The sequence below is a fragment of the Anarhichas minor genome, unplaced genomic scaffold (genome assembly GCF_050575085.1).
Source record: "Anarhichas minor isolate MPS153535 unplaced genomic scaffold, ASM5057508v1 ptg000018l, whole genome shotgun sequence".
NCBI classification, from domain to species: Eukaryota; Metazoa; Chordata; class Actinopteri; order Perciformes; family Anarhichadidae; genus Anarhichas; species Anarhichas minor.
The window spans coordinates 10,686,704-10,711,148 of NW_027466464.1; the positions used below are offsets into that span (position 1 = coordinate 10,686,704).

At 45.8% G+C, this 24,445-nt stretch overlaps 1 protein-coding gene across 3 annotated transcripts in view; it reads left to right on the forward strand.

The window, feature by feature from the left end:
• The window catches only part of dock9b (dedicator of cytokinesis 9b), a 43,369-nt gene that overhangs the window by 15,626 nt on the left and 3,298 nt on the right, over positions 1-24,445 (forward strand). Inside the window, exons 3-48 of one of the 3 annotated variants that reach the window (XM_076094549.1) lie at positions 2,345-2,461; positions 4,879-4,968; positions 6,111-6,193; positions 6,975-7,044; positions 7,689-7,784; positions 7,974-8,108; positions 8,269-8,443; positions 8,555-8,610; positions 8,996-9,070; positions 9,210-9,350; positions 9,885-10,229; positions 10,311-10,393; positions 10,738-10,860; positions 10,944-11,023; positions 11,127-11,314; positions 11,784-11,849; positions 12,391-12,483; positions 12,768-12,879; positions 13,069-13,187; positions 13,773-13,859; positions 13,941-14,030; positions 14,181-14,296; positions 14,727-14,796; positions 14,908-15,033; positions 15,749-15,820; positions 15,914-16,060; positions 16,186-16,269; positions 16,393-16,504; positions 16,604-16,782; positions 16,918-17,025; positions 17,153-17,264; positions 17,658-17,788; positions 18,634-18,748; positions 18,853-18,919; positions 19,005-19,052; positions 19,487-19,623; positions 19,897-20,012; positions 20,102-20,239; positions 20,324-20,506; positions 20,603-20,716; positions 20,866-21,081; positions 21,193-21,250; positions 21,995-22,101; positions 22,785-22,907; positions 23,070-23,183; positions 24,198-24,344. In XM_076094549.1, coding sequence (XP_075950664.1) covers positions 2,345-2,461; positions 4,879-4,968; positions 6,111-6,193; positions 6,975-7,044; positions 7,689-7,784; positions 7,974-8,108; positions 8,269-8,443; positions 8,555-8,610; positions 8,996-9,070; positions 9,210-9,350; positions 9,885-10,229; positions 10,311-10,393; positions 10,738-10,860; positions 10,944-11,023; positions 11,127-11,314; positions 11,784-11,849; positions 12,391-12,483; positions 12,768-12,879; positions 13,069-13,187; positions 13,773-13,859; positions 13,941-14,030; positions 14,181-14,296; positions 14,727-14,796; positions 14,908-15,033; positions 15,749-15,820; positions 15,914-16,060; positions 16,186-16,269; positions 16,393-16,504; positions 16,604-16,782; positions 16,918-17,025; positions 17,153-17,264; positions 17,658-17,788; positions 18,634-18,748; positions 18,853-18,919; positions 19,005-19,052; positions 19,487-19,623; positions 19,897-20,012; positions 20,102-20,239; positions 20,324-20,506; positions 20,603-20,716; positions 20,866-21,081; positions 21,193-21,250; positions 21,995-22,101; positions 22,785-22,907; positions 23,070-23,183; positions 24,198-24,344 — 5,364 coding nt within the window. Of the gene's footprint in view, positions 1-2,344; positions 2,462-4,878; positions 4,969-6,110; positions 6,194-6,974; positions 7,045-7,688; positions 7,785-7,973; positions 8,109-8,268; positions 8,444-8,554; positions 8,611-8,995; positions 9,071-9,209; positions 9,351-9,884; positions 10,230-10,310; positions 10,394-10,737; positions 10,861-10,943; positions 11,024-11,126; positions 11,315-11,783; positions 11,850-12,390; positions 12,484-12,767; positions 12,880-13,068; positions 13,188-13,772; positions 13,860-13,940; positions 14,031-14,180; positions 14,297-14,726; positions 14,797-14,907; positions 15,034-15,748; positions 15,821-15,913; positions 16,061-16,185; positions 16,270-16,392; positions 16,505-16,603; positions 16,783-16,917; positions 17,026-17,152; positions 17,265-17,657; positions 17,789-18,633; positions 18,749-18,852; positions 18,920-19,004; positions 19,295-19,486; positions 19,624-19,896; positions 20,013-20,101; positions 20,240-20,323; positions 20,507-20,602; positions 20,717-20,865; positions 21,082-21,192; positions 21,251-21,994; positions 22,102-22,784; positions 22,908-23,069; positions 23,184-24,197; positions 24,345-24,445 lie in introns of those variants that run through there. The other 2 variants (XM_076094550.1, XR_012954702.1) reach the window with 2 other exon arrangements.

Here is a 24,445-nt window from a genome sequence, read left to right on the forward strand (position 1 = left end):
TGTGAGGGTGGGAGGGGCCCTTCTGATGAGAGACAGAGCGGGAGAGACACAGAGAGAGAGAGAGAGAGAGAGGGAGGCCGGGCTACTGCGATTGAGAACAGAAGACTGAATCTCACTGGACGTCGGCAAAAAGCTCTCCCTACCTTCACGCACACGCCGGGCAACTCTGTGCCATGGTGTGTGCGCGGTGAGTCTCGCACCTGTTTACCGGGAGGAGGACCACAAGGAGGACTTGACCACCATGCAGGGCCGGGCTGGCAAAGCCCCCAAAAGGGAGATGGTGATAGAGTCTCCACAGCAGTACAAGAGCCTGGCTGAGATTGAGGAGGAGGTGGAGGCCGGGTCACAGGTGGCAGCGGTAAGTGCGCACGGTGCCATCTTTCACACAGAAGCACATTTTTTCCTTCTAAAAAGCCTCTCCCTCTTTTGGGTTGTAAGTGGAACCGATGCGATCTGATTGTTGTTGTTTTTATCTCTCAGACTCCAAGAGTAGCTTTGAAGATACTTTTCTTTTAAAAGGGTTAGACGGAAATGGGAAATGGCAGCTTCAGGGCAGACCCCCTCCAGAGGGTTGAATGTTGATCTTTTTTTAGGAAATGGAGCACTTGTGGCTCTCTTTGTTCATTAACTGTTCCTGTGCCTCAGAGTCAGGCGGGCTGACAAGTTGGCTGCAAAGTTGGTGCAATGATAAAAGATGCAGGTTTGTTCAAGAACGCTGTGAAAGACAACCTACACCAACTTATTCTTTTCTTTTTTAAGATTTGATATTTCCAGAAACTCAAGAATTTGTCACTTTACTGCTCTAAATATGTAATTTTATTGCAAAATTTCACTAAATTCAGATTATTTTTTTGTTCACTAAATCCAGATTATAACTCGTTATCAAAGTGACAGTATTTGAGTTTATAGAGCGCACTAACAGCCACATCTCCATCAGCCTTATACTCAATCCCACAACTTTGTCTCCAACGTATTCATGTGAGATAATTACCGAGGTGTCACAGTTCACAGCTGCTCGTCGTTATCTTCCGTCTGAATGGCAATAATCCAGTTGGAAATCAGTTGGATTTTCTGCTTATCAGATGATCTTTTACATCCAAAGGGCTGAGCGATACGGAGGGATGTTTTCATGACATCATCGGGAGGATTGGTCGGGCCAATGAAAATGTAAAGCCGACGTTCAGACGACCGTTTAATTGGCCTCGGTTTGTTATGTGCTCATTGGGCCCAGATCAAGAGGCTAATCCAAATAATATGGATCACAGCCGCGCCCGGTGACTGGGCCAACACACAGAAAGATGGAACTCTGGGTAATATTTTGTCTATTGGCAGACTTGTTTGTTTCTTTGTCAGTAAAGGGAACTTTGCACTTCATTTGGGGGATTCTAGGGGTCAACGTTGGTCCACTGACAATATAAAATATCTCAAAAACTATTGGATGGATTGCCTCGAAATTTGGTAGGAAGACGTCTGCTCAGTATGAAGCGTAATAACTTCGTTGACCCTCCGCCTTTTCGTTTGGCGCCATCAACAGGTCCTGTAGAGTGGAACATCGGGACATTTTTCTGTATAAATAACAGTAATAAGTCTTGTCCCACAGCTTGTGTCCTTATACCTGAAAATGAATTTGTGTGAAATTATGTTATGTGTCGCATAAAGTATTTAAAAACTTAAATCTGTCTTAGTTCAGCTGTAAATAGATCAAAGCTGTGTTTACTTCCTTAGGATCTGAATGTGCCGACGCAGCCACACGTGTGTGTCATATGAGAAGATGTGTTGTTTTAACATCACAGGCGGGAGGAATCCCTCGAGTCTTCTCTGCGGAATGTCAGAGCCGACGTCTGCTCGGACTTTAATCTCTCCATCAAGAACTCTGCTCAACTATCTTACCTTCTGCCAAGCATCCATGCTTACAAAGCCATCTCTGTTACAATGCAGCATAAGGATTTTGAACCGTCCATCTTCCTGCGGTGGGCGTCGACAGATTTGCAGAGCAGCTATGACCGCTGTTTGCTTCTCTAGTTCAGGTTTTGAACGTGAGCTCATGACACAGTGGCTGGTACAATGGCGCACGCAGACTCTCGCTCGTCCATCCATCCCTGGCTTCTCGCCTCGTCTCCTCTTCTGTTAACCCACATTCACGTCTGTCTCTGTGCCAGTTCTCGCTGCTGTAGCCGTCAGTAAAAGACAATAGCAACTTGTTGTCCAGACAGACTTGTAACACTGATACCCTTATTAATTGTACAATTAGACGGATGGAAATTCAATGAAAGACCACAGCTGGACAGAACAAAAACCACGTTTTTGCCACTTGCTGATCCACTGCTGCAATTTGTTCTTTCAGGTGAAACCGAAGATCATAGAGCCTCTGGACTATGAGAATGTGATTCTGCAGAGGAAGACGCAGATCATCAGTGATGTTCTGCGGGACATGCTGCAGTTCCCCATGGACGACTTCCAGGTAAGACGTCGTGAGAGTTATATATATTATATACATCTTAGCTTGTCACACACGGGAAAGTTACAGGTGATAGTTACAGATAGTTATAAGATTTGGCAAAGACTGGGGATCTTTCATGGTCACTATCTGATGACGAGGTTAAATCTATAAATTGGACTTCTACATGTACATGGGTGCAATCGCTGGCTCGCACTTTTATAAACATTTACACGCTCCGTAGATCTGCCACTTGTGTCAACATTACATCACCGTATAGCGCTGAGATGGATCTCGGCGGGGGCCACTCCCAGTTTGAGAGAGGAAGAGAAGACTCAAATGTTTGTCAATCCTCAAGTCTCCTGAAAAGAAATAGTCCCCAACAAATGCACTATTTTCTCCTGTTTGAATACCATTTGCTAAAAACGACAGTGTCCTGCTGTTTTAGCTAATCGTTATACCTTTTATAAAGATATTCTCCGTCCGATTTGCTGAGTGCCATATAGACAATGCCATAACAGTCAAACTAGGGCAACGAAACAAAGGAATAGAATCCACACACTGAGCAACAACAGTCTGCTACTGGACTGTTTCACAATCAGTAGATGATGAGTGGTTTTCATTACAGAGCACAGCCATTAGTAACTGCCCTTTGTGTGAGCGTGCGTGTGGGTCCGACCCAGTCCGTCCATCTGTCTAACCTGCCATATGTTTTACATCACTGGAGAGGAGAGGAGAAGGGGGGGGGGGGGGCATCCAAACATATGGGTCTAGCATTTGCGCGTGCTGCACAGATACATGCGCGGATGGATACACACTTTCGCACAGTAACAGCAAGGGAGAGAGCCTCAATGTGGAAGGAGGGGAAGTGTTGAGTTGTGGATCAACTTCCGCTACATATATCCATCCAAGGATCTCTCCTGTTCTACATATTAGACTGAATGTAGTCAGAGTTTCCATTCATAACAGAGTATACATTTCTATTTTGCTTATTTAGAGTCTTCAAATATTAGTGTCTATGAAGTGTCATACTGAGATATACGGCGTACAAATTCACCCATTATCTACTCACCCTTGAGATTTTAGGACTTTTTGCAAAATAGCGTTTAATGAGATGATCAATACTGTACACTAAATGTGATGCTAATGCTAGGAGACGAGCTAGCTAGGTCAGAGGAAACCTAACACTCACTAATTAGCATGTTATGTCTTGTTTAATTAATCCGTGTTGTTCTTACATTTGAACTTTTGTATGTATTAAACAAACAAGAACCAGAGCCAAGCTAGACCAGTCCCCCTGCTCCCAGTCTTTATGCTACGCTAAGCTAACTGCCTGCTAGCACCAGCTTCATATTTATCGGACAGATATGAGAGTGGTATCGATTTTATCATCTATTTCACAAGAAAGCAATTTTCCGATGCGTCAACAAAAGCATAAAAAAGTCAGTTAATTGTTATTCCAAGTATCTTCTGTAGCCGGACGTTTAACATATCACTGGACGGACTTAACTGAGCTCAGTTTGGGCTTCTGACAAGTCTTTGATTGCGATTGCAAGAGTGCACTGGACAAATGAGGACAGAGACTGAATAACTCTATATGCTTGCCAGTGTAGGAATAGAAGATTTAGACAAAACTAGGTCATTGTGTCACTGTTTCCTACTCTGCTTTGTGGGTTGAGTTGAAAAGCAGAACACTCGGTGGGAGCTAGGCTTGCCAGCCCAACAGTCTTGATGCCCCGAGGCTCCTTTTGCTCCTCAGCTATGGATCCTAGCTCTCCACTCTCTCTCTGTATCTGTCTAATAAGGCGAGCAGGATGAAGAATTAGGACTGGAATAATACAGGCTGCGGAACATTCTCTGCAGTACTGGTTATTGTTTTTTCTTTGAGCGACTCAAAAGAACAAAAGTACCATCTCCTTTCATCTCTAACTGTGCTTGAAAAAAAGAGTTCATAGTCGATGATCAATATTATGATTACACAATGATTATCATCCTTAAAGGGGACATATCGTGCTTATTTTCAGGTTCATACTTGTATTTTGGGATGCTACTAGAACGTGTTTACGTGCTTTCATTTTTAAAAAACACGTTATTTATTTACTGTCAGTCTGAATATACCTGTATTCCCCCTCTGTCTGAAACGCTCTGTTTTTGCGCTTGTCTCTTTAAGACCCTCTACCGAAAAAGCCCAGTCAGCTCTGATTGGTCAGCGTTTAGCGGCATTTCCACCTATGGCTGTGTAGTTGTAACATCACAACTATACGGAAGTCCTGACGGCTCGTTTAAAGGCACAGTTTCTGAATACGGCCTGTGTGTATTGATAATTTTGATACTTTAACCGTATTTATAGAGCACCTAGACATGCTTTATAACAAAAAAAGATACAGAAATCTCTTCTATCAGTCTGTTATTCATGCCTGCTTTTCCCTCTCTCCCCTCAGATCTCCACCCTGAGGCGCCAGGGCAGGACTCTGTTCTCCACCGTGCCAGAGACTGCGGAGAAAGAAGCTCACTCACTGTTTGTCCAAGAGGTAAAGCTAACACATACCTGGGCGTAAGCCTGCTTTGTCCGGTCCTTATCCCTCTGTCTTGGGCCAAAGCATCAACCTCACCATCGTGAGCGAATCCCTGCTCTGTCAACTGGCTCTGACACCCTGAAGACCCATCAGATACTGGAGTTCAGACATGAATCCAGCCAATGATTCATACTGATCTGTTTATGGTGCAGATTGGATTTCAGAGGAAGCGAGCAAAAAAAGTGTTTGCTGACCGTTCACGTGATTTAGAGACGAGGGGAAACTGATATGGTGTACATCAAAAAATGTTGCCGTTAGCCTTTAAATTAACTTCCATTCGCGCTCCCCGCCCTCACGTGTTTCCTGACGGTGCAGAGGATCGGCCACAGATGGAGTCCACAGTTCAGTGGTGGTTCACGTCGTGTTGTTTGGTTGGGGTGCGGCCTGATAGAGCCTGATAGGGGATAGTCCCCCGCGGCTGCAGCCAGGAATTACATCATAACTACATCTGGAGTCGCTGGGAGGCCTTACACAAATGGGCTGTTCTTTAGTTTCCCACTTTTTAAGTGACCCCTTGCCTCAGTCGACATGTGTGTTTTATGAATTCACAGAATCGATGAACACATATTGGAACATCACCAAGTGACTAGTGTGTTTGCCTCTCTCCTATTAAAAAAAGCTGAAAAACATGTTGACTAGCAAACCTCCAGGGAGCTTGAACAGACGATGACCTCAAGAATTAATAGACGATATGAAATCTTACTGCTCTGCAAACTATACAGGAAAGTCCCACCCGGATGGGACTGAATTCTCCAGGGGAGGTGGGGCGATTGCGACGTTTCCTTCGCTGGTGGTCAGTGATTTTAATCTAGCACACGTGTCTGTTATTTTCACCCCCTTCCTCAGTAATATTTACAGGCCCTATTCACACCGACCTTCACTTTGATGACTTTAGTGGTCTTCCCATGGCTCCTTCAAGTCTTAAAGTCTGCCTTCCATCCGAGTCCAAACCTTTTTTGGATAGAACTCAAATACACTTTATATATACGGTTGTTTTAGAAACCCGAGCCTGTCTGGACCATGTGTGTGAGTGTACGTCTTAATTTGCTCTTGTTTAAATGACCCCCTCACCCCGTCTCCACTCTCTGTCTCTGCAGTGCATCAAGACCTACAAGTCCGACTGGCATGTGGTCAACTACAAGCACGAGGAGTATTCTGGAGACTTCCGCCAGCTCCCAAAGTGAGTGTGCCGTGAGGTGTAGAGTCGCACACTGGATGTAGAGTTTGAAAGGCAGAGAGGGCTTTGCTTTATGGGTAATGTAGGATCAATTCTCCAACAGGTGCTTGGAACGTGTTCATCTGCAAAGCCATCCAGCCGTTTTCTCCATAGCTTTATATCCATAGAAGCATGCGCCGTTCAGCTAATGGTCTGCATTGTCCATCGTGTAGCACACAATGCTGCAAAAGCCCTCCAAGGGGTATTGTAAATCTTCTTTTGTTCAGTGACACTGCCCTTTGTTTACAGCCCACTGATTGTTAGAGCCAGAACTCTAGGAACACGGAAATCTGTGTCTCGGAGGCTCCGAGCTCCTCCACAGCAACAATAGAAAGGCTTCCTATGTTTTTCTAGCAAGGATAAGCAGAGCTATTCTGGGAGCGCTGCCGATTGATATCATTGAAGCTCAAGGGAAATCCCACAATGTCTTGTGTGTCCTTGATGGAGCCACTTTCCTTAAACACAGGAATGTGCTTTACAGATGTTGTGTGTCTTGTTTAAAACATTGGAGCGTAAAACCTAGACGGTCTTGGCCTTGACACTGTTTATGCTGCTAGTTCCCCCGAGGACACTGGGTCTTGTAAAGGTCAAAGAGCAAACGCTCAGTCTGGGGTTTGAGCTGCACTTAGAGAAGCAGCTGCAGTAATCAGGCAACATCCTGTAGAGCTAGAATTTCGGAATAGCGGTGAAATGACCAAAAACACATCTGAAGTTGACCTGAGTGATCTTTTCCGTGTGCTTTCAGTAAGGTGTCGAGACCTGAGAAACTGGCAGCTCACCTGTTTGAGGTGGATGAAGATGTGGAAAAAGACGAGGTGAGCCCACCGATCCCAAACTTTATTTCCTCTTCGTTGGGGGAACGCCGTCTGTGCCATAGTCTTCATGTGAGGCAATAAGTTCAACCTTTCCCTCGGCCTCACCCAACCCTCTTCAAACAGAAACTGTATTACAAGGGAATGAAATAGAGCACAAACAATATATTGACTTATTGCACAATATTGTTTTCATTTATCTAATTCCACTCCTTTAATACAAGCCAACCTTTGGATGTTTTGTTTAATGTTCTAGTCCCGCGCCGTTTCCCAGAATAGCTGACATCTTCGGGACATTTGTAGCATTTTAAGGGCACATCTCCTTCCAATAATTACCACGCTTCAGGCATTGATTTAACGGGAGGCCCGGTGACCTTTGATGGACGCACCGTCGCGGCGAAAACCCCCCGAGATTAGAGAAGTGCACCGTTGCTGTTAATGAAGAGCATCCTTCTCAGGACCCAATTCGTGGGTGTCAGCAGGTTTTTAAGCCCAATGTGTGTAAATATATTCATACGAGAGCGCGTATGTCTTTTGGGGGACATGCATAAAGACCTAAATGTATGTGATTCTCATGCGTGTTAAGTCTCATTTAACGGTAGAATACCCGTATTAATGTGTTTTTTTTTTTGCACCTCCTCCTGCAGGACACAGCTTCCCTCGGATCTCAGAAGGGAGGAGTGTCTAAACATGGCTGGCTGTACAAAGGAAACATGAACAGTGCAATCAGTGTTACTATGCGGGTACAGTCACAACCTAATGGAAATATAATACTAATACTAAGTTTGTCTTTTCCTCTCTGCACATATGGAAATCCTCGTACTTTGTCATGTTACCGTGAAGCTTTCCCACGCCCCGTCTCCACCCTTGTGGTATTTTTAGAGAGAAAGAGGCCTTTTGGGATGCTAACATGCTCTGTTTTCATCGTCCAGTCCTTCAAGAGGAGGTACTTCCATCTGGCCCAGCTGGGAGATGGATCCTACAACCTCAACTTCTACAAGGACGAGAACACCTCCAAGGAACCCAAAGGAACCATCTTCCTTGACTCATGCATGGGGGTTGTTCAGGTAAAGGATCTTATGCTTGAAGTATGACTTCAGGAAAATGAATTGTGCATTCTTTCAGCTTCTTTAAAAACAAACAGCCTCTAAAGGGCCGGGATGTAATAAAAACTTTAAAAGGTCTGAAATGGACGGTGTGAAAGTGTTTGCATTCATGTTCTTTCAGAACAGCAAAGTGCGTCGGTTCGCCTTTGAGCTGAAGATGCAGGACAAGAGCACGTTCCTGCTGGCTGCAGACAGCGAAGCAGAGATGGAGGAGTGGATCGGCACCCTCAACAAGATCCTCCACAGCAGCTTTGAACAGGCCATGCAGGAGAAGAGGAACGGGGACCTGCACGACGGTGGGTTTTCCTGCATTTATATTTGATTTCCTTGGACATCTTGTTTTTCTCTCTTAGCAGCTTAATTATTTCTGCATGCATTTATGTGCAGTGTTTGTGTCTCTCCAACAGACGAGGAGCACGGAAAAACAGACCTGTCCTCCGGAAGTTTCCAAGACAGCTTTCAGGTAGCCTGTTTTTCCCATCTGTAGTAATGCTAAAACAATGCTAAACACCTGTTTGACCACGTAACAAGCCGCACCATATGGATTAGTCCACATACTGTAGCGGTGCCTTGGATGTCTGAAGGTGCCACGTGACCTCACGCGAAAGCGTTCTGAATTGTAACTGCTGTTTTGGGTGGAATTGCCGAACAGCTGGATTTCCTGCAGCCAGGTTTCCCGTTGGTGCTAACCAAGCAAACATCTGCCATCGTGTATATGGTCTCCAAGAACGTGGCTGTGAATTTATTTTGCACAGACTACACTGAATACACACACTGTCCTTGGATATCTTGAGTACAATGTCGCATGTCGTGATGTTGAATTTCCTTTTTTTTGCTTTGTAAAACAGACTGCCAGAGATATTGAGTCCAAGATGAGGAGTGAAGCTCGCCTGAAACTCTTCACCTTGGACCCTGACACCCAGGTGACGAAGATAATACCTGACTACGTACAATACAAATACACGAGCACCCCAGTCAGTTTTTGCTCCTGTTATTTATCGACCAAAAGTTTCTGCTGTGGTATTTTAATTAAAGTTTTGACATCATCTCCCGTTTCCACAGAAACTGGACTTCTCTGGCATTGAGCCAGACGTGCGTCAGTTCGAAGAGAAGTTCGGGAAGAGAGTCCTGGTCAGCTGTCACGACCTGTCTTTCAACCTGCAGGGCTGCGTCGCAGAGAATGAAGAGGGGCCGACCACTAATGTATGTATTAATGAAAAGAAACTGTGAATATGGTTGTAGGTGTTAACCCTTGTGCCTCACTTTAAAAAAGTTGCTTCAGATGGCCCGCTCGGCGCCCCCCCCCCCCCCCCGCCAAAACTGGTGCTGTTGGCACGAGGAACGGCCGCCGCAATGGCAACCGGCACGGGCCTCCCGCCACCCATTAGCACCAGTCTGAGGCTGGTTTCCTGCCGTCACTCTCCAAGGTCTCTGTAGGACGAGGACTCGTTCTACACTCAGCACTCAGCTGGGAAACCACAGCTATTAGCTCTGCTCCTCACACACACACACACACACACACACACACACACACACGCGCAAATGGGTTTGTGTGATGGAAATGCACGATGGAAAGAGTGAATGAGCAGATGAATTACATCAATGGTCCATTTGGACTTGATGGAAAATGAGAAGTGCATTAGGAAGGAAGGGTGTTCTTTCCTCGACTCTCTGTTTGTCTCTCGTCTTCCAACTTCCATTAAAAATATATTTTTCCTTTTGTAACTTTCATCTTAGGTGGAGCCGTTCTATGTGGTCCTGTCCCTCTTCGACGTCCAGAACAGTAGAAAGATCTCGGCCGACTTCCACGTGGATCTCAACCACCCTTTAGTGCGACAAATGACATCAGGCTCCGGTAGCAGGCCGGAGTTGCACATCAACGGCGACGGCGACGGTCCCCTGGCTGGACCAAGGCAGGCCAGTGGGCTCCCGGCCGGTGCCCTCCAGTACCCCAGGCAGGGGGTGTTCTCAGTCACGTGCCCGCATCCAGAGATCTTCCTGGTGGCCAGGATCGAGAAGGTCCTGCAGGGGGGGATCACCCACTGCACCGAACCCTACATGAAGAGCTCAGACTCCGCCAAGGTACATAGATTAAGATGGGATGTGGCCGTGAATTACCGTGTGCTCTGAAAATGAATACTCTGTTTTCTTGCCTGCCTGTAGATGGCTCAAAAGGTGCTGAAGAATGCCAAGACGGCCTGCAGCAGGCTGGGACAGTACAGGATGCCATTCGCCTGGGCTGCTAGGTATGAACCCCCCCCCCCTTCCAAAACAAAATCAACAAAAGAAACTTTGCTGCAGCATGACTGAGAACCAACGAGATTGAAGGGACTTCCACCAGCATGCGGTCCTTCCCGAGGCGTGTGTTCTACCCAAATAGACTCATATGCGTGACTTCTTGCTTCCACGAATCAATATTCTCTTGTGCCCTAATGCCACATATTGTGATTCAGATGTAGGATGCTGCGGAAACTGTCAAATGAAAGTCGGCCCACTGGGAGACGCATATCTTGAAATCGCTGGTGTAGAACTGAAATGCGCTCTTTCTTCAATGGATCCTCTGACTTCGTTTTTTTTTCTGTCTCTGCAGGCCTGTGTTCAAAGACGCTTCGGGAACTTTGGACAAAAGCTCTCGCTTCTCAGCTCTTTACAGACAGGACAGCAGCAAGCTGTCAGACGAGGACATGTTCAAACTGCTGACTGACTTCAGAAAGTATGCTTCTCCCCCTCTCTTAAAGATACCGCTATATCCGGACATTTTAGTCATCGCCGTTTCTATCTCTGTTTTCCCAACAGACCAGAGAGAATGGCCAAACTCCCTGTGCTCTTAGGGAACTTGGATGTAACCATTGACAGCGTGGCACCGGATGTAACCAGTAAACCCCTCCAAATATTTACAAAGTCCCATTTCATTGTCTATTTAATAATCGTCCGACTTTGACCTGGAACCCGGTGACCCCTCTCGTTTCCTGCCTGCAGACTGCGTCACTTCCTCCTACATCCCCGTGAGGACGTTTGAAGGCAACGGGCCCGGCAGCGCTCTTCTGGAGGTGGAGGAGTTTGTACCCTGCATCGCCAAGTGCTCCCAGCCATTCACCATCTATAGGAACCACCTCTACGTGTACCCAAAACACCTCAAATATGACGGACAGAAATCCTTCACTAAGGTAAGAGCCATGTAACATAAAATCACTCTAAAAACATACGACTTATCTGTTATGGAAAGAGATGCTTTTCCACGGCCAGCATTCTCTTATCATCATCGTATTGTGTTCCTGTTTAGCTTACGAGGCAACTGGCAACCGCCTCGGGCTCGTCCAGCCAAGCAGCAGAGCTGGATAGAATTATCCTTACGCAGAGCAGCAGCTTCTGCTTAATACATTAATGCAGGGTTGCTATTTTCACCGGAGGAAACCAACCTGCCTCCTCTCCTCCATCTGTCTCTCTGCCCTCTTTTATTTTAAACGACTGCTGGCAATCCTTTGCCTGAAATATTTCCCTCCTCTTTGTCGACACTAATGGACATCTGAAATGGACGCAGAGAGGCACAGGAGAGAAAGTGTCTGGTGAAATTGGTTCCAGGCCAACAGGTTCCTGCTTTTACAGTCTGTTTTTTAATTTGTCTCCCCTCTCTAGGCGAGGAATATTGCAGTTTGCATTGAATTCAAGGATTCTGATGAGGATGAGGCCCAGCCGGTGAAGGTGCGTTTACATTTTAGGAAATGCTGAACGCAGTTATTATTTCAGCTCTTTGCAAAATGCCATAAGCAGAATTGAGCATGTTCAAATTCATGTGTGGACTGAAATCATGTGACATGGATTCAAGTCAGATTTCAGTCTGATGACTTTTGACTTCACAAAATAGATTTGCAACAGACTTGTTGGTCTTGACTTGGGACTCAACTTTGGACTCTTTGGTCTTGGTTTAGGGATTTGACGTTGGACTTGTTGGTCTCAGCTTTCGTCTTGACTTAAGACTCAGTCTTGTCTTGGGACTTGACTTTGGACTTGCTGGTCTTGACTTGGGACTTGATTTTAGACTTGTTACACTTGACTTGGGACTTGACGCTGGTCTTGACTCTGTCTTGACTTTGGACGGGTTGGTTTTGACTTTAGACCTGTAAGTCTTGACTTTGGACCTGTTAGTCTTGACTTAGGAACTCTAAGTCTGGACTTTGGACTTGACTAGCTCTTTCTCTCTCTGTCATGTTTGATTATCTCCTGCTTTCTGAATCTACTGCAGTGCATCTACGGTCCTCCAGGAGCTCCTCTATTCACTAAGCAGGCATATGCAACCGTCCTGCACCATCAGCAGAACCCTGAGTTCTATGATGAGGTAAGTCTGTGCTCTTATAATCAGTTTGAGTAATATAATCTGTGATACGTTTATCAATGGCTACAACCATCAATGGAGAAAGTCAAATATGCTTTATGGCATATGCTCAAAGTCAAAACGGGATATATTTTTTGAAAGCGCCGTGTTTTGAAGTATATTGTTTGAGCACATTTCAATTCAACATTGAATCCTCACTGGAAATGTTCAGCAGGTGTTTGCCTGAACAAAGCTGCCTTTGTAATAGAGAATCAACCCTCAGGAATCTGTGTTTTTCTCACCTTCAGATAAAGATAGAGCTGCCGACTCAGCTGCATGAGAAGCATCACCTTCTCTTCACCTTCTATCATGTTAGCTGTGAGAGCAACAGCAAGAAGAAAGACCTGATGGAGTCTCCAGGTAGGCTGCAGCTTTCAGTCACCTCTACCCCGTGATTAGGAAACACTGGCATGCTTTACACTGTGTGATGCTCGTCTTTATGAGTCTCCCCAGCAGGTGGAGATATTTGAAATGTTGATCTTCATGCTGCAGCCACCCCAGCATTACCACTACTTTAAAAACCTGTGGCTGTGCCTGCTTTACACACAGTGGGTTCAGCATGGCTGCCTCTGCTAAGGGATGGCAGAGTCATCGTGAATGAACAGATGCTGCCAGTTGCCGCCAATCTGCCCGCCGGGTACCTTGGCACCCAGGATGGAATCAACAAGGTAAAAAGAATAGTCGTTAGATACATCTGATTATTTGTTAAAGAGTCATGTGTGGAAGTGGTCATGATAACTCAATAAACCTCTTTTTTTGCAACCAGAGGAGTCGCCCCCTGCTGGACATTAGAAAGAATGCAGGTTTAAGGCCCTTTGTAGGTCAAAGTATTTAACTGTATTGCCTTCAAACTATTTTCCAAATTGGCTTTAAAGATGGGATTTCTTCCGTTACCATATAGGATCCGATGCAGCTTGTGGTTAATGGATAAAGATCGTATTAGCTGTGATTGGATCGGGACCTCTCAGGGGTCCGACAGGCTTTCACATGAAATGCCTGTGAAATCTGATCAGCATTAAAATGTAATCCTGTTTCTTAGATGCATGGCTAACGGGTTTAGTGTACATTTAATTAATGTGTACACAAAAGTGGCTCATTGTGCGTCATGCTGTGTGCTGACTTTAAATTGAACGGGCTGTGTAAGAAGTCCCTGATTTGTCAGTTGTATCATGTTGTCTATGCTTGAGCATAAATCAACACAGTGCAGTTTTTATTAAGTATGCAGTGTAGTAATTGCCCACTTGTCATTGCAGCACTCTGGCTCGGAGATCAAATGGGTCGACGGAGGAAAAACCCTGTTCAAAGTCTCAACTCATCTCGTCTCCACCGTTTACACTCAGGTATATATCCACGTTATGTCCACTACTATCACCTGCTCATTGTAAACGCAAATATGTATTCAAATCATGTGTTTCCTGTAGGATCAGCACTTGCACAACTTCTTTCACCACTGTCAAATCATGGAGATGTCAGAACAAGCTTCAGAGGGGGAGCTGGTAAAATACCTGAAGGTACTTTGAATGCGCCAAAGAAAACACCTGGAACACACCCTTCTGCACATACCTCATCAAACACAATCTTGTAATCTAGCATTTAAGGGAATATGACAAGCCAGAGTCATTCAATATGTATATATATATTTATTTTCTTCATCCTCTTAGAGTCTCCATGCAATGGAGGGTCATGTGATGGTCAACTTTTTGCCCACCATCCTCAACCAGCTGTTCTGCGTCCTAACCAGAGCCACGCACGAGGATGTGGCTGTCAACGTGACCAGGCAAGCCACACACACACACACACACACACACACACACACACACACACACACACACACACACACACACACTTACACACCCATGTGTGAAATGCAGGTTTCCGGCAGCAGAAATATATACTTTTAACAAACTTCATGAAATAATAACAGCACTTTCATCTTTCCAAAGCGGATTCCCCTGATTCTCTGTAATAGCCTGAGTCCTTTTTCTCATTCGACGCTCACCTATGGCGTGCACAGTCGATGTATGTGTCTTATGTCTCAGTTGTGTGTGTGACTAGTCTTTGAAGCTCTGTAGGCAGTGTGTAAATGAGGTGTTAGTGCCTCAGAATTCATAAATGTTATGTCTATCTTTGGCTTGTTCCTTCCAGCGAGCCTCACTTCCTCCTGTATATTCTCTTATATTTCTATATCATTATCCGTTTCTCTTTAGGGTGATGGTTCATGTCGTAGCACAGTGCCACGAAGAGGGGCTTGAACATTACTTGAGATCTTATATCAAGGTGCAGTCTTTTACTCACGATATTACGCAGATACGCAGACGATATATTTTTGTATGTTCCTGTATTTCTGCAGAAAGAAAATTGATACAATCTGATTTTCTTTTCTCTCAGTTCGTGTTTAAGTCGGAGCCTTATTCCTCTACCGATGTAAAAACTGTTCACGAGGAGCTGGCTAAAGCCATGACAGCCATTCTCAAGCCGTCCACAGACTTCCTAACTAGCAACAAGCTGCTGAAGGTAATCATTGTAAAAAACCTTTCAGCCAGTGTGGAGGTAACAATGTCTGAAGAAAAATAGAAAGAAAACTGTCTTGCCTGCAAATTTGAGAGCGTGGGTTTCAACGAGTCATCGGCAGGCTATGAGCTGTAGGTGGGTGATAAACATACATTGCTGAGAACATAAAAGCCATTGAAAGGTGTCGTTTGTGTCACAGTAAGAGGACATGAAGCTGGGGAACAAAGCAGCATGGAAACACAGATACGCTCCCTTCCCTAGTTAGCTAGTACCTAGTTTAGCATTCTACGTTATGTTACTTTGAAGTTCAGTTAAGTTACATGAGTTAACTTTCACACGGGACACAAACGCAGGTCTCCTGGGTGGAAGTCCTGCGTTTGTTTGACCCACCAACTCGATACGTTCCGGACTTTGGCGCACTTTATTCTACGTCACCTGACTTCCTCCTTTGCTCCCTTCGTAATTACTACGGCCCCTTGAGGTCAGCGTCGTCTTCTTGTACCAGTGATCAACCATGTGAATAGATGATAATGGCCTTCTAAACCTACTGATAGGTGTAGCGGGCCCTTATTAACCCGCACCTATGAGGCGGAAAAACCGCTGATAACGCCCATTCAATCCGCTGATGACATCCTAAGCGGGTGACTGAAATGTCTGATGTAAATTACATTTAGGTTTGAAGGTTTTTCCTTGCGGTGACTCTGTGTTTGTGTTGCAGTATTCATGGTACTTCTTTGAAGCTCTGGTGAAATCAATGGCTCATTATCTCATGGAGAGCGGGAAGGTCAAGGTAGGCCTTCTTTTTGTCTTCTCGTCCTTTCTTTAACGTCTTTCCTCGGAGTCTCAATCCTCCCCCTCTTTTCTTTCTGCCTCCCTCGTCCAGCTCTCCAGGAACCAGCGTTTCTCGGCATCCTTCTACCACGCAGCGGAGACTCTGGTGAATATGCTGATGCCACACATCACCCAGAAGTACAAGGACAACCTGGATGCGGCTCGCAATGCCAATCACAGCCTGGCAGTTTTCATCAAGGTTGGCACTCCTCCCAGTGCTTGCCTTTTGATACGTAGATATTTTCATAAAATTCCCTTTGGTTTAGGGCCGGTAGACATGTAGAAAAATCTGATTTATAATGCTTCACTCACCTTTTCACTCAGCGCTGCTTCACCTTCATGGACAGAGGCTTCATGTTCAAGCAGATCAATAACTACATGAACTGCTTCATGCCTGGAGACCCCAAGGTTAAAATGCTCTCCTGCTATCATCCATACTCTTCTTATTCCAGTCGTCAAACATGAAGTTAAAAGCTAACTTCAAGCCACACAAGCTTCCTTAAAATGTGTTTTCTCTTGCATTACTTCCAGACTTTGTATGAATTCAAGTTTGAGTTCCTGCGCGTTGTTTGCAACCATGAGCACTATGTCCCTCTCAATCTACCCATGCCCTTTGGAAAAGGCAGAATTCAAAGGTTCCAAGGTAAATGACACACACTGCTTGTTCTCTGCATCCTGTTCTCTCCGTATCGTTTAATCTTTTCACGTTAATGTTATTTCTGCTGACTGATGCCTGCCTCAGATCTGCAGCTGGACTATTCCCTGACTGACGACTTCTGTCGAAACCACTTCCTGGTGGGACTGCTGCTGAGGGAGGTGGGCGGGGCCCTTCAGGAGTTTCGAGAGATCCGTCAGATCGCCATCCAGGTGCTCAAGGGGCTGATGATCAAACACACGTTTGACGACCGCTATGCTGCGAAAGTGAGTTCTACGGCTCTCGGCCACCTTTACTGCACTCTGAACACCCAGAGGTTATTTTAATTTGGACAACGTTTGAGGTTTCGGGTCACACTTCTTTGACTAAATGACTCATGGGCCCCTACTGTGTCATTCCAGAGCCAGCAGGCCAGACTCGCCACCCTCTACCTCCCTCTGTTTGGTCTGCTCCAGGAGAACGTTTACAGACTTGACATGAAGGAGTCTGCCCCCCTCAGCAACCACAATGTAAGCCTGACACCTAGTGTTGGGAAAGTGAACAGCAGCAGACCTGCTCTTTCTTCAAAACATGTATTACTGGGTTAATGTCGGTTCAGCTGATTCCATTAGCTCACTTTGTCTTTCTCTGTCCCAGAATGCCAGGGAGGACTCTCTGGTACCCAACTCCATGGTGACCCCTCAGAAACCCGGGAGCTGCATGGAAAATGCTCTCCACAAAGATGTGTTTGGAGTCATCTCTGGAACAGGTAAATGATCAAAAAGAGACGCAAAACAACTACAAGGGGATGCAAATTTCTGAAAAAGAGACAAAACGAGTGCAAAGATATACAAAATGACTGCAAAGAGATGCAAAATGATCAAAAGGGATGCAAAACGACTACAAAGAGATACAATGTGACCAAAAAGAGGTGTAAAATGACTATAAAGTCATGAAAAATGACCAAAAAGAGACAAAAATGACTAATGTGTCTTTGAATCTGTGGCTCTTGTTCTTATGTAGCAGAGGTTATAACCCATGTCTCGTGACATGGGTTATGCAGCAAATGTATGCGCTCCTCTGTATAACCAGCTGTACACTGTAGATTTAATCCCATCGTCTGACGTGCCAAAAATGTATTTTTTGTACTCTGTCCCTGCAGCCTCCCCTCACAGCTCCACTCCCAACATCAGCTCAGTGCAACACGCAGACTCCAGAGGCTCTCTGATCTCCACTGACTCTGGAAACAGCCTGCTGGACAAGAGCAGTGACAAGACCAACTCCCTGGAGAAGGTAGGTGCCTGAATGAGGCTGGATGACCACTTCATTTGCAATATTTGCTTTGTGGTAAAAAGCCGCTGGTCTGTGAGACCCAATATAATGAAATCCGATACCAGCAAAACACAAGGTCGATAGTTTGCAAAGCTCTCCCATGAATTTGATCAATCTTCCCTCTTGGACGTCCACGCTCTCCTCCCACCCCCCCTCCCTCCAGAGCTCCCACACCCCTTCCCTTTGCTCTGTGACCTCCCAACCCCACCAAAGGGAGAGGTTTCCCAGGAGGCACTCGGTCAACGTGCCCCCTCTCCCCGCGGACCCCGGGGACCGGGTCCCACCTCTGAACCGCGCGGCCAAGCGGGTCACCATGGACTTCTCCCTCCTCTCTGTGCCCCTGCCTGGCCTGCCAGGAAACCATCACGGTCACGAGCAAAACATACCGATACAAGTATTCTGTTTGACATCTGTGACCTCTCCACCGGAGACTTTTGGTTACAATTGTACAGCAGATTTTCTGAAGACCAAAAACATCCAGATATCTGTACAATACGTCCAAAATCCTTCTTCTCTTCTGAGTGTCCCACATCAGGGAGTGAGCGTGCTTTTACCAATGCGGATGCTGAGCTGACCGCTGACTCGCAGCCGTTTTCAATCATTTCCTCACATGCTGTGATGCGGCTGTAAATGTGTTTTCCTCTGAAAGCACAGAGCTGCTGCAGCACATGTCGCCTCCCTTCCGAGGAAAACACTTGACATTTCTCATCTCTGAAGTTTGGGTTGCTTGAGTGATGTTCTTTATCTCTTGTGAGTTTTTCTGCAACTCTCTCTTTTTTTCCCCCACTTTCCCTCCTCCGCATCAGTACCAGTGTGCGTCGGCTCTGGGCAGCGCCGTGCCGCGCTGCGACAAACTGGACCGGGACGAGATCAAAAACGTGCTCATGTGCTTCCTGCACATCCTCAAGAGCATGTCAGAGGGTAGGGGCGGCCCCCGTCCGAGTCATTGTGCTGGATTCTGACACGCAAGTTCACGTGAACAACCTGTTTCATTGTCATCTTTTCTCACCGTCTCGTCACCTCAGAGGCCCTTTTCGCGTACTGGAACAAAGCAGCTCCCTCAGAACTGATGGACTTCTTCACATTGATAGAGTGAGTACCTCTTTGTGATCATGTTGATCAGATGGTTCGATGTGAATGCGAGGTCTTGAATTCACTTTCTGCGTTTGCTCTGCAGAGTCTGCCTCCATCAGTTTAGATACATGGGGAAGAGATTCATCGTCAGGTAAAGTGTTCGAGGGCATAAATAATGTCCCATAACTCATTTTAAACTGAATTCATGGATTTGTTCTTGAACTTAAACTCATTTTGTTGACAATATGACCCACGCTCATGCACATACTTACAAAGCGCCGGCCCTTACTGAACCTTTTAACCCCGTTTGCCTTTGGTTTGTTCCCTCTTCTGTAACACTGCTGGCCAGTTGTTTTGTGGTTAATGTCGCGGCCCCGGGCCCCTCCTGCATGGGTAAGACATTGCTGTCTTTTTGTCTCACTTTGCCTCATTAAATGCACGATGCTCATTTATCGGCCGTGTTTCTTTCTGTCTGTGTTTAATGCTGAGATATTCCCTCATTTGATTTGCACTCATCCGATCCCTTCATGCCCGTGTAACTTTGCTGTCCCGTGAGCATAACTGGCATTTCTCTCCTGCCAACAGGAGCCAGGAGGGGGCGGGGCCTGTAGCTCCGGACAGGAAGTCTCTGACTCTGCCTGTGTCTCGTAACAGGGCGGGGATCTTGCATGCCCGCCTTCAGCAGCTGGGAACTCTGGAGAACGCTCACACCTTCAACAACAGTAAGCCTTCCTGTCCTCTGCTGTAAACAGTGGAATGATCTCAGCTCCAGACGTGCTCACTAAAGGCGTTCCTTTACTGACCTCTGTTGGCAGCCAGTCAGAGTTGCAACAACAATGACAGAGCTTATCTCCTTCCATAGACAAGCAGAAATATAAGTACATGGCAAATATTCATTTAGTCATTGGCGCTGATTGGCAATCTAATCAAGCGGATGATGTTCTGGGTATTCATCGCTGTAATAAAGCCGTGAGTTTGGGCGTTTTCTCGTGCAGTGTACTCTCACACGGAGGCAGACGTGAGCAGCCAGTGCCTGCTGGAGGCCAATGTGTCCACAGAGGTCTGTCTGACTGTGCTGGACACACTCAGCACCTTCATCATGGGATTCAAGGTATATAAACTGTTCCGATACAAACCGCCACGATACGTGACACTCTGGTTCTGGTTGGTGTCCTCACGCCTCCTCTGCCGTGTCCTCAGACGCAGCTGAATTCGGATCTCGGTCACAACCCCCTGATGAAGAAAGTGGTCCAGGTGCATCTGTGCTTCCTTCAGATCCCTCAGTCCGAGGCCGCCCTCAAACAGGTCTTCACCTCACTGAGGACCTTCATCTACAAGGTGATTTAAATTCATGGCGGAAATAAGAACATTTTGTCTTCAATATCCTCTTTCCTAAAACCTGCATTACTTCCTGTCCTCCAGTTCCCCTGCACCTTCTTTGACGGACGTGCCGACATGTGTGCCTCTCTGTGCTATGAAATCCTCAAGTGCTGCAACTCCAAGCTGAGCTCCATCCGCAGCGACGCCGCCCATCTCCTCTACTTCCTCATGAAAAGCAACTTCGACTACACCGGACGCAAGTCTTTTGTCCGAACTCACCTGCAGGTACGTGTGTCCGGGTATGGAGAAGAAAAACGTGTCCCTGCAGGTCACGCGTCAGTTTGATCTTTCGTTCGCTCCTCTCCTCTCTGTTTCGCTCAGGTGGTCATTGCTGTCAGTCAGCTGATTGCCGATGTCATCGGCATCGGGGGTACCCGTTTCCAGCAGTCGCTCTCCATCATTAACAACTGTGCCAACAGTGACAAGAGCATCAAGGTGAGGGGAAAGTGGATCACCAGAATTATTTAGTCAGACTTGCCTCCATACACAGAAAAACAACAAAGGTTGCTACTTCAACCACAGGACTATGAATATTCTAATTGTTTAGCTATTATAATAGAACTAATGTCATTGTACTGCTGTAGCACACAGCATTTCCGTCGGATGTGAAGGACCTGACGAAGCGCATCAGGACGGTGCTGATGGCCACGGAACAGATGAAGGAGCATGAGGACGACCCGGAGATGCTGGTGGACCTCCAGTACAGCTTGGCCAAGTCCTACACCAGCACGCCCGAGCTCCGCAAGACCTGGCTGGACAGCATGGCCCGCATCCACAACAAGAACGGAGATCTCTCTGAGGTGCTTTTAATCTTTTATTTCAATTATATTTTCACTTGCAGGACGCGACTGCTTCTTCAGTCGGGCATTCTTGTGCTAAGCTGTGGTTCTGTTTGTCTACTCCACCTGCAGGCAGCCATGTGTTACGTGCACGTTGCTGCCCTGGTAGCTGAGTACCTGTGGAGGAAAGGTGAGTTGAGGATATAGGTGTCTCCTGGTAGCGGCGCGCTTCCTTTTACAGTAAATAACCGCTGACCATTTGAACTCCAACACTTTTACAATCCCAATTTACAGAGGCCCTATAATGAGTCACTGGTAAAGGTTAACACAGTAGAAAGAAGATTATCTCGGAAAATAATTGTTTAATAAACAAATCAATAAAATTTATTAGACTCTGTCGTATAATGTCCACCACCATCTACTGTAGGAGGTGCACTGCCTATGGATTAGTACCTCATGTAACCTCACTTCAAAACATCCAAACTATCCCGTTAAGCAAGACAATTAGAGTGTTGAAATTGAAAAGTGTCTGATTGTACGTTTCTAGTGAAATATGCTGATTCTTCACGCTTACGGCACTCATAAACAGTTGGCCACTTGTGTTTCATTGCCGTGTACCGCTTATCACCGGAATATTTATTGACATATGTCACTGCTACAGTAGGCATATACAGATGGGATCATATGCGTGTTCTTACTTTGACTAAGATAAGATAAGGTGTGTCAATGGAACATAGCATTTTTGTTTTTACCCTCCATTTACCTGCATGTGTCTTGTACTTGTCTTGTCTCTGATTTGTGTGATTAATATTCCCAATTTGTTGGTTCATTTCCGCGACGAACCATATTTCCGTGAAATGAAAAAAAGTCACTTTTTATGTTTAATTTCAAAATAAAAACGTTCCCTGCTGTCGGTTCTGTATCTGCCTGCTAGGTATGTTCAGGCAGGGCTGCTCGTCTTTCCGCGTCACCACCCCGAACATCGACGAGGAGGCAGCCATGATGGAGGACGTCGGGATGCAGGATGTCCACTTCAACGAGGTACTGTGAAGTCTTCTACATGCCACACACCGTGTACACCGTGCTCTGGATATCTGCAAGGCCCACCGTGTTAACCGAGGATGTTTTGTCACGTGTCACATAATGACTAATGTCTAGAAGAGCTCTTATCTCTGTTAAGAGTATCTATTGCTCTGTTTAGTCGGTAGACTAAGTGACAGTGTAGACTTTGAGCCCGGGCTTGGTACATTAGTCACATTTAGAAAACCACTGAGCTGGCAGACGGAAAATTCGAGGGCTTCAGGGTCAGCACTTCTAGAGGTGTTTAGAGATACCTTGCTCAAGGGCACTCCGGCAGTGGCTTGTTGACACAGTGGCCTGAGAACAGATCTCCCCGTGAACTGATAAACCTGGTGAAATTGAAAGTGATGGCCGGAGAATGTGTGAGCTTTTACGAGTCGGTCAACAGATCTGTAGGCAATGAAAAACCCCTTTTTGCTCTCCAGCTGCTCTGAAAACACTTTCCTCTTTACGAGCTGGACCACCAATAAAAAGGAAGGAGATGATGGATCCATTTCCACCCACGTCTGCTGTCTTTACAGGAACACTATGCTCAGTTCGGAGCCTTCTAGACAAATATAAACTAACCGAAATGTCCCTCTTTGCAGCAATTAAATATTCTGAGGGAGTTTAATGAAGTTTACATGTGTTTATCTGTGTACCAGGAGGTGCTGATGGAGCTGTTGGAGGAGTGCGCTGATGGCTTCTGGAAGGCGGAGCGCTATGAGCTCATCGCTGACGTCTACAGGCTCACCATCCCCATCTACGAGCAGCGCAGGGACTTTGAGGTAATAGAAAAGATAGAACAGGAGTAGTGCTAATGAATAATCATGTTGCTCCATAAAATATCGGATTATTATTGCGATTTGAAATTAACTGTTGGGATTACCCTCCACTGAGTAACTCAAACCTTTCTCTCCTCGTGTTCTCGGTTGATTTCTTTTTAACAGAAACTGACTCACCTGTATGATACCCTCCACCGTGCCTACACTAAAGTGATGGAGGTGATGCACACTGGCAAGAGACTGCTGGGCACATACTTCAGAGTGGCCTTCTTTGGACAGGTAAGGGGCGGAGTTTCCAAAAGACTAAAAAAAAGTAATGGCTAGCATAAATGCTAACTCAATCCAAACTCTTTAATATCAGCGTGATGGTTATGTTATCTCTTTCCATTTGCATGTATGCACATTCAGTGCGGGAACACTCCCTTACACACACACACACACACTTTGAATGTTATCCTTTTAATAGAGATTTCTCTTCTTCTCTCCTCCCCCCTCCAAGGCTGCGGTAAGTGTGTAAAAGGTTCAGCTGTGTGTGTTGGCCTGGTGTGCTCTTCCATGTCCTTGCATCAGTATATTGTTTGAGGGCTGATCCTTTTGTAGTTAAATCAGTGGCAATATAAGTTGGCTCCCAAAAGTGGGAAAATAGTAGTTCAATGCAGATGTTGTGTGTAGCAAAAGCTTGCACACTTCTGTGTGCTTTTCCACGGATACATGACTGAGTACTGAATAAAATGTTGGGAGGTGACCAGCTGAAGTTTGCATGTCTGTTGTCTTCATACTCCTCCCTTTTTGCTTCATTGTTGGGTCTTTGTTTTTAGTTAGCATGTGGTGTTGTTGTGTTTTTGTTTGATTGGTTGTATTTTATGGAATTCCGAAGAGGCAAGTGAGAAAAAAGACTTCTGGTGGTCTGTTTTCAAGGTCTTTCTCTCCGGTGTTTATGGGTAATGAACAGATGCTTTTTTTTGTGCTTGTTATTGTAAAACACATTTCGAGTTATGTACATTAGAAAATAGAAAATAGAAACGCTTTAGTCCTATTTGGAAGTGGTGCACTTAAGCCTCCTGTGGCCGAAATGAGTATTACAATAACAAAAATCCACCTGCCAATATTTTGAAAAATTATTCTGGCAAAACATTTTTCCCCGCCTGTTTATCCAGGCAAAATCATGGGAAAACAACTGAACAAGCTGGCAGGTGTAAACAGTCTTTTTCAAGGTTCGACTTATCCGAGCTGCAGGTGACGAAGTGGCCCTAACATTCCTGACCCACTTGACTTCCTTCTCCTCCTCCACAGGGCTTCTTTGAGGATGAAGATGGAAAGGAATACATCTACAAGGAGCCAAAGTTCACCCCGCTGTCTGAGATTTCCCAGAGGCTCCTGAAGCTCTACTCCGACAAGTTTGGTCAGGAGAACGTGAAGATCATTCAGGACTCTGGCAAGGTGGGATCACATTTGATATATTGATGGTGCATCAAATGGATGTGTATGCAATGTGAGACGGTTCACTTGTAGTAACAAGCATTGATACCACGCTTGTGTAC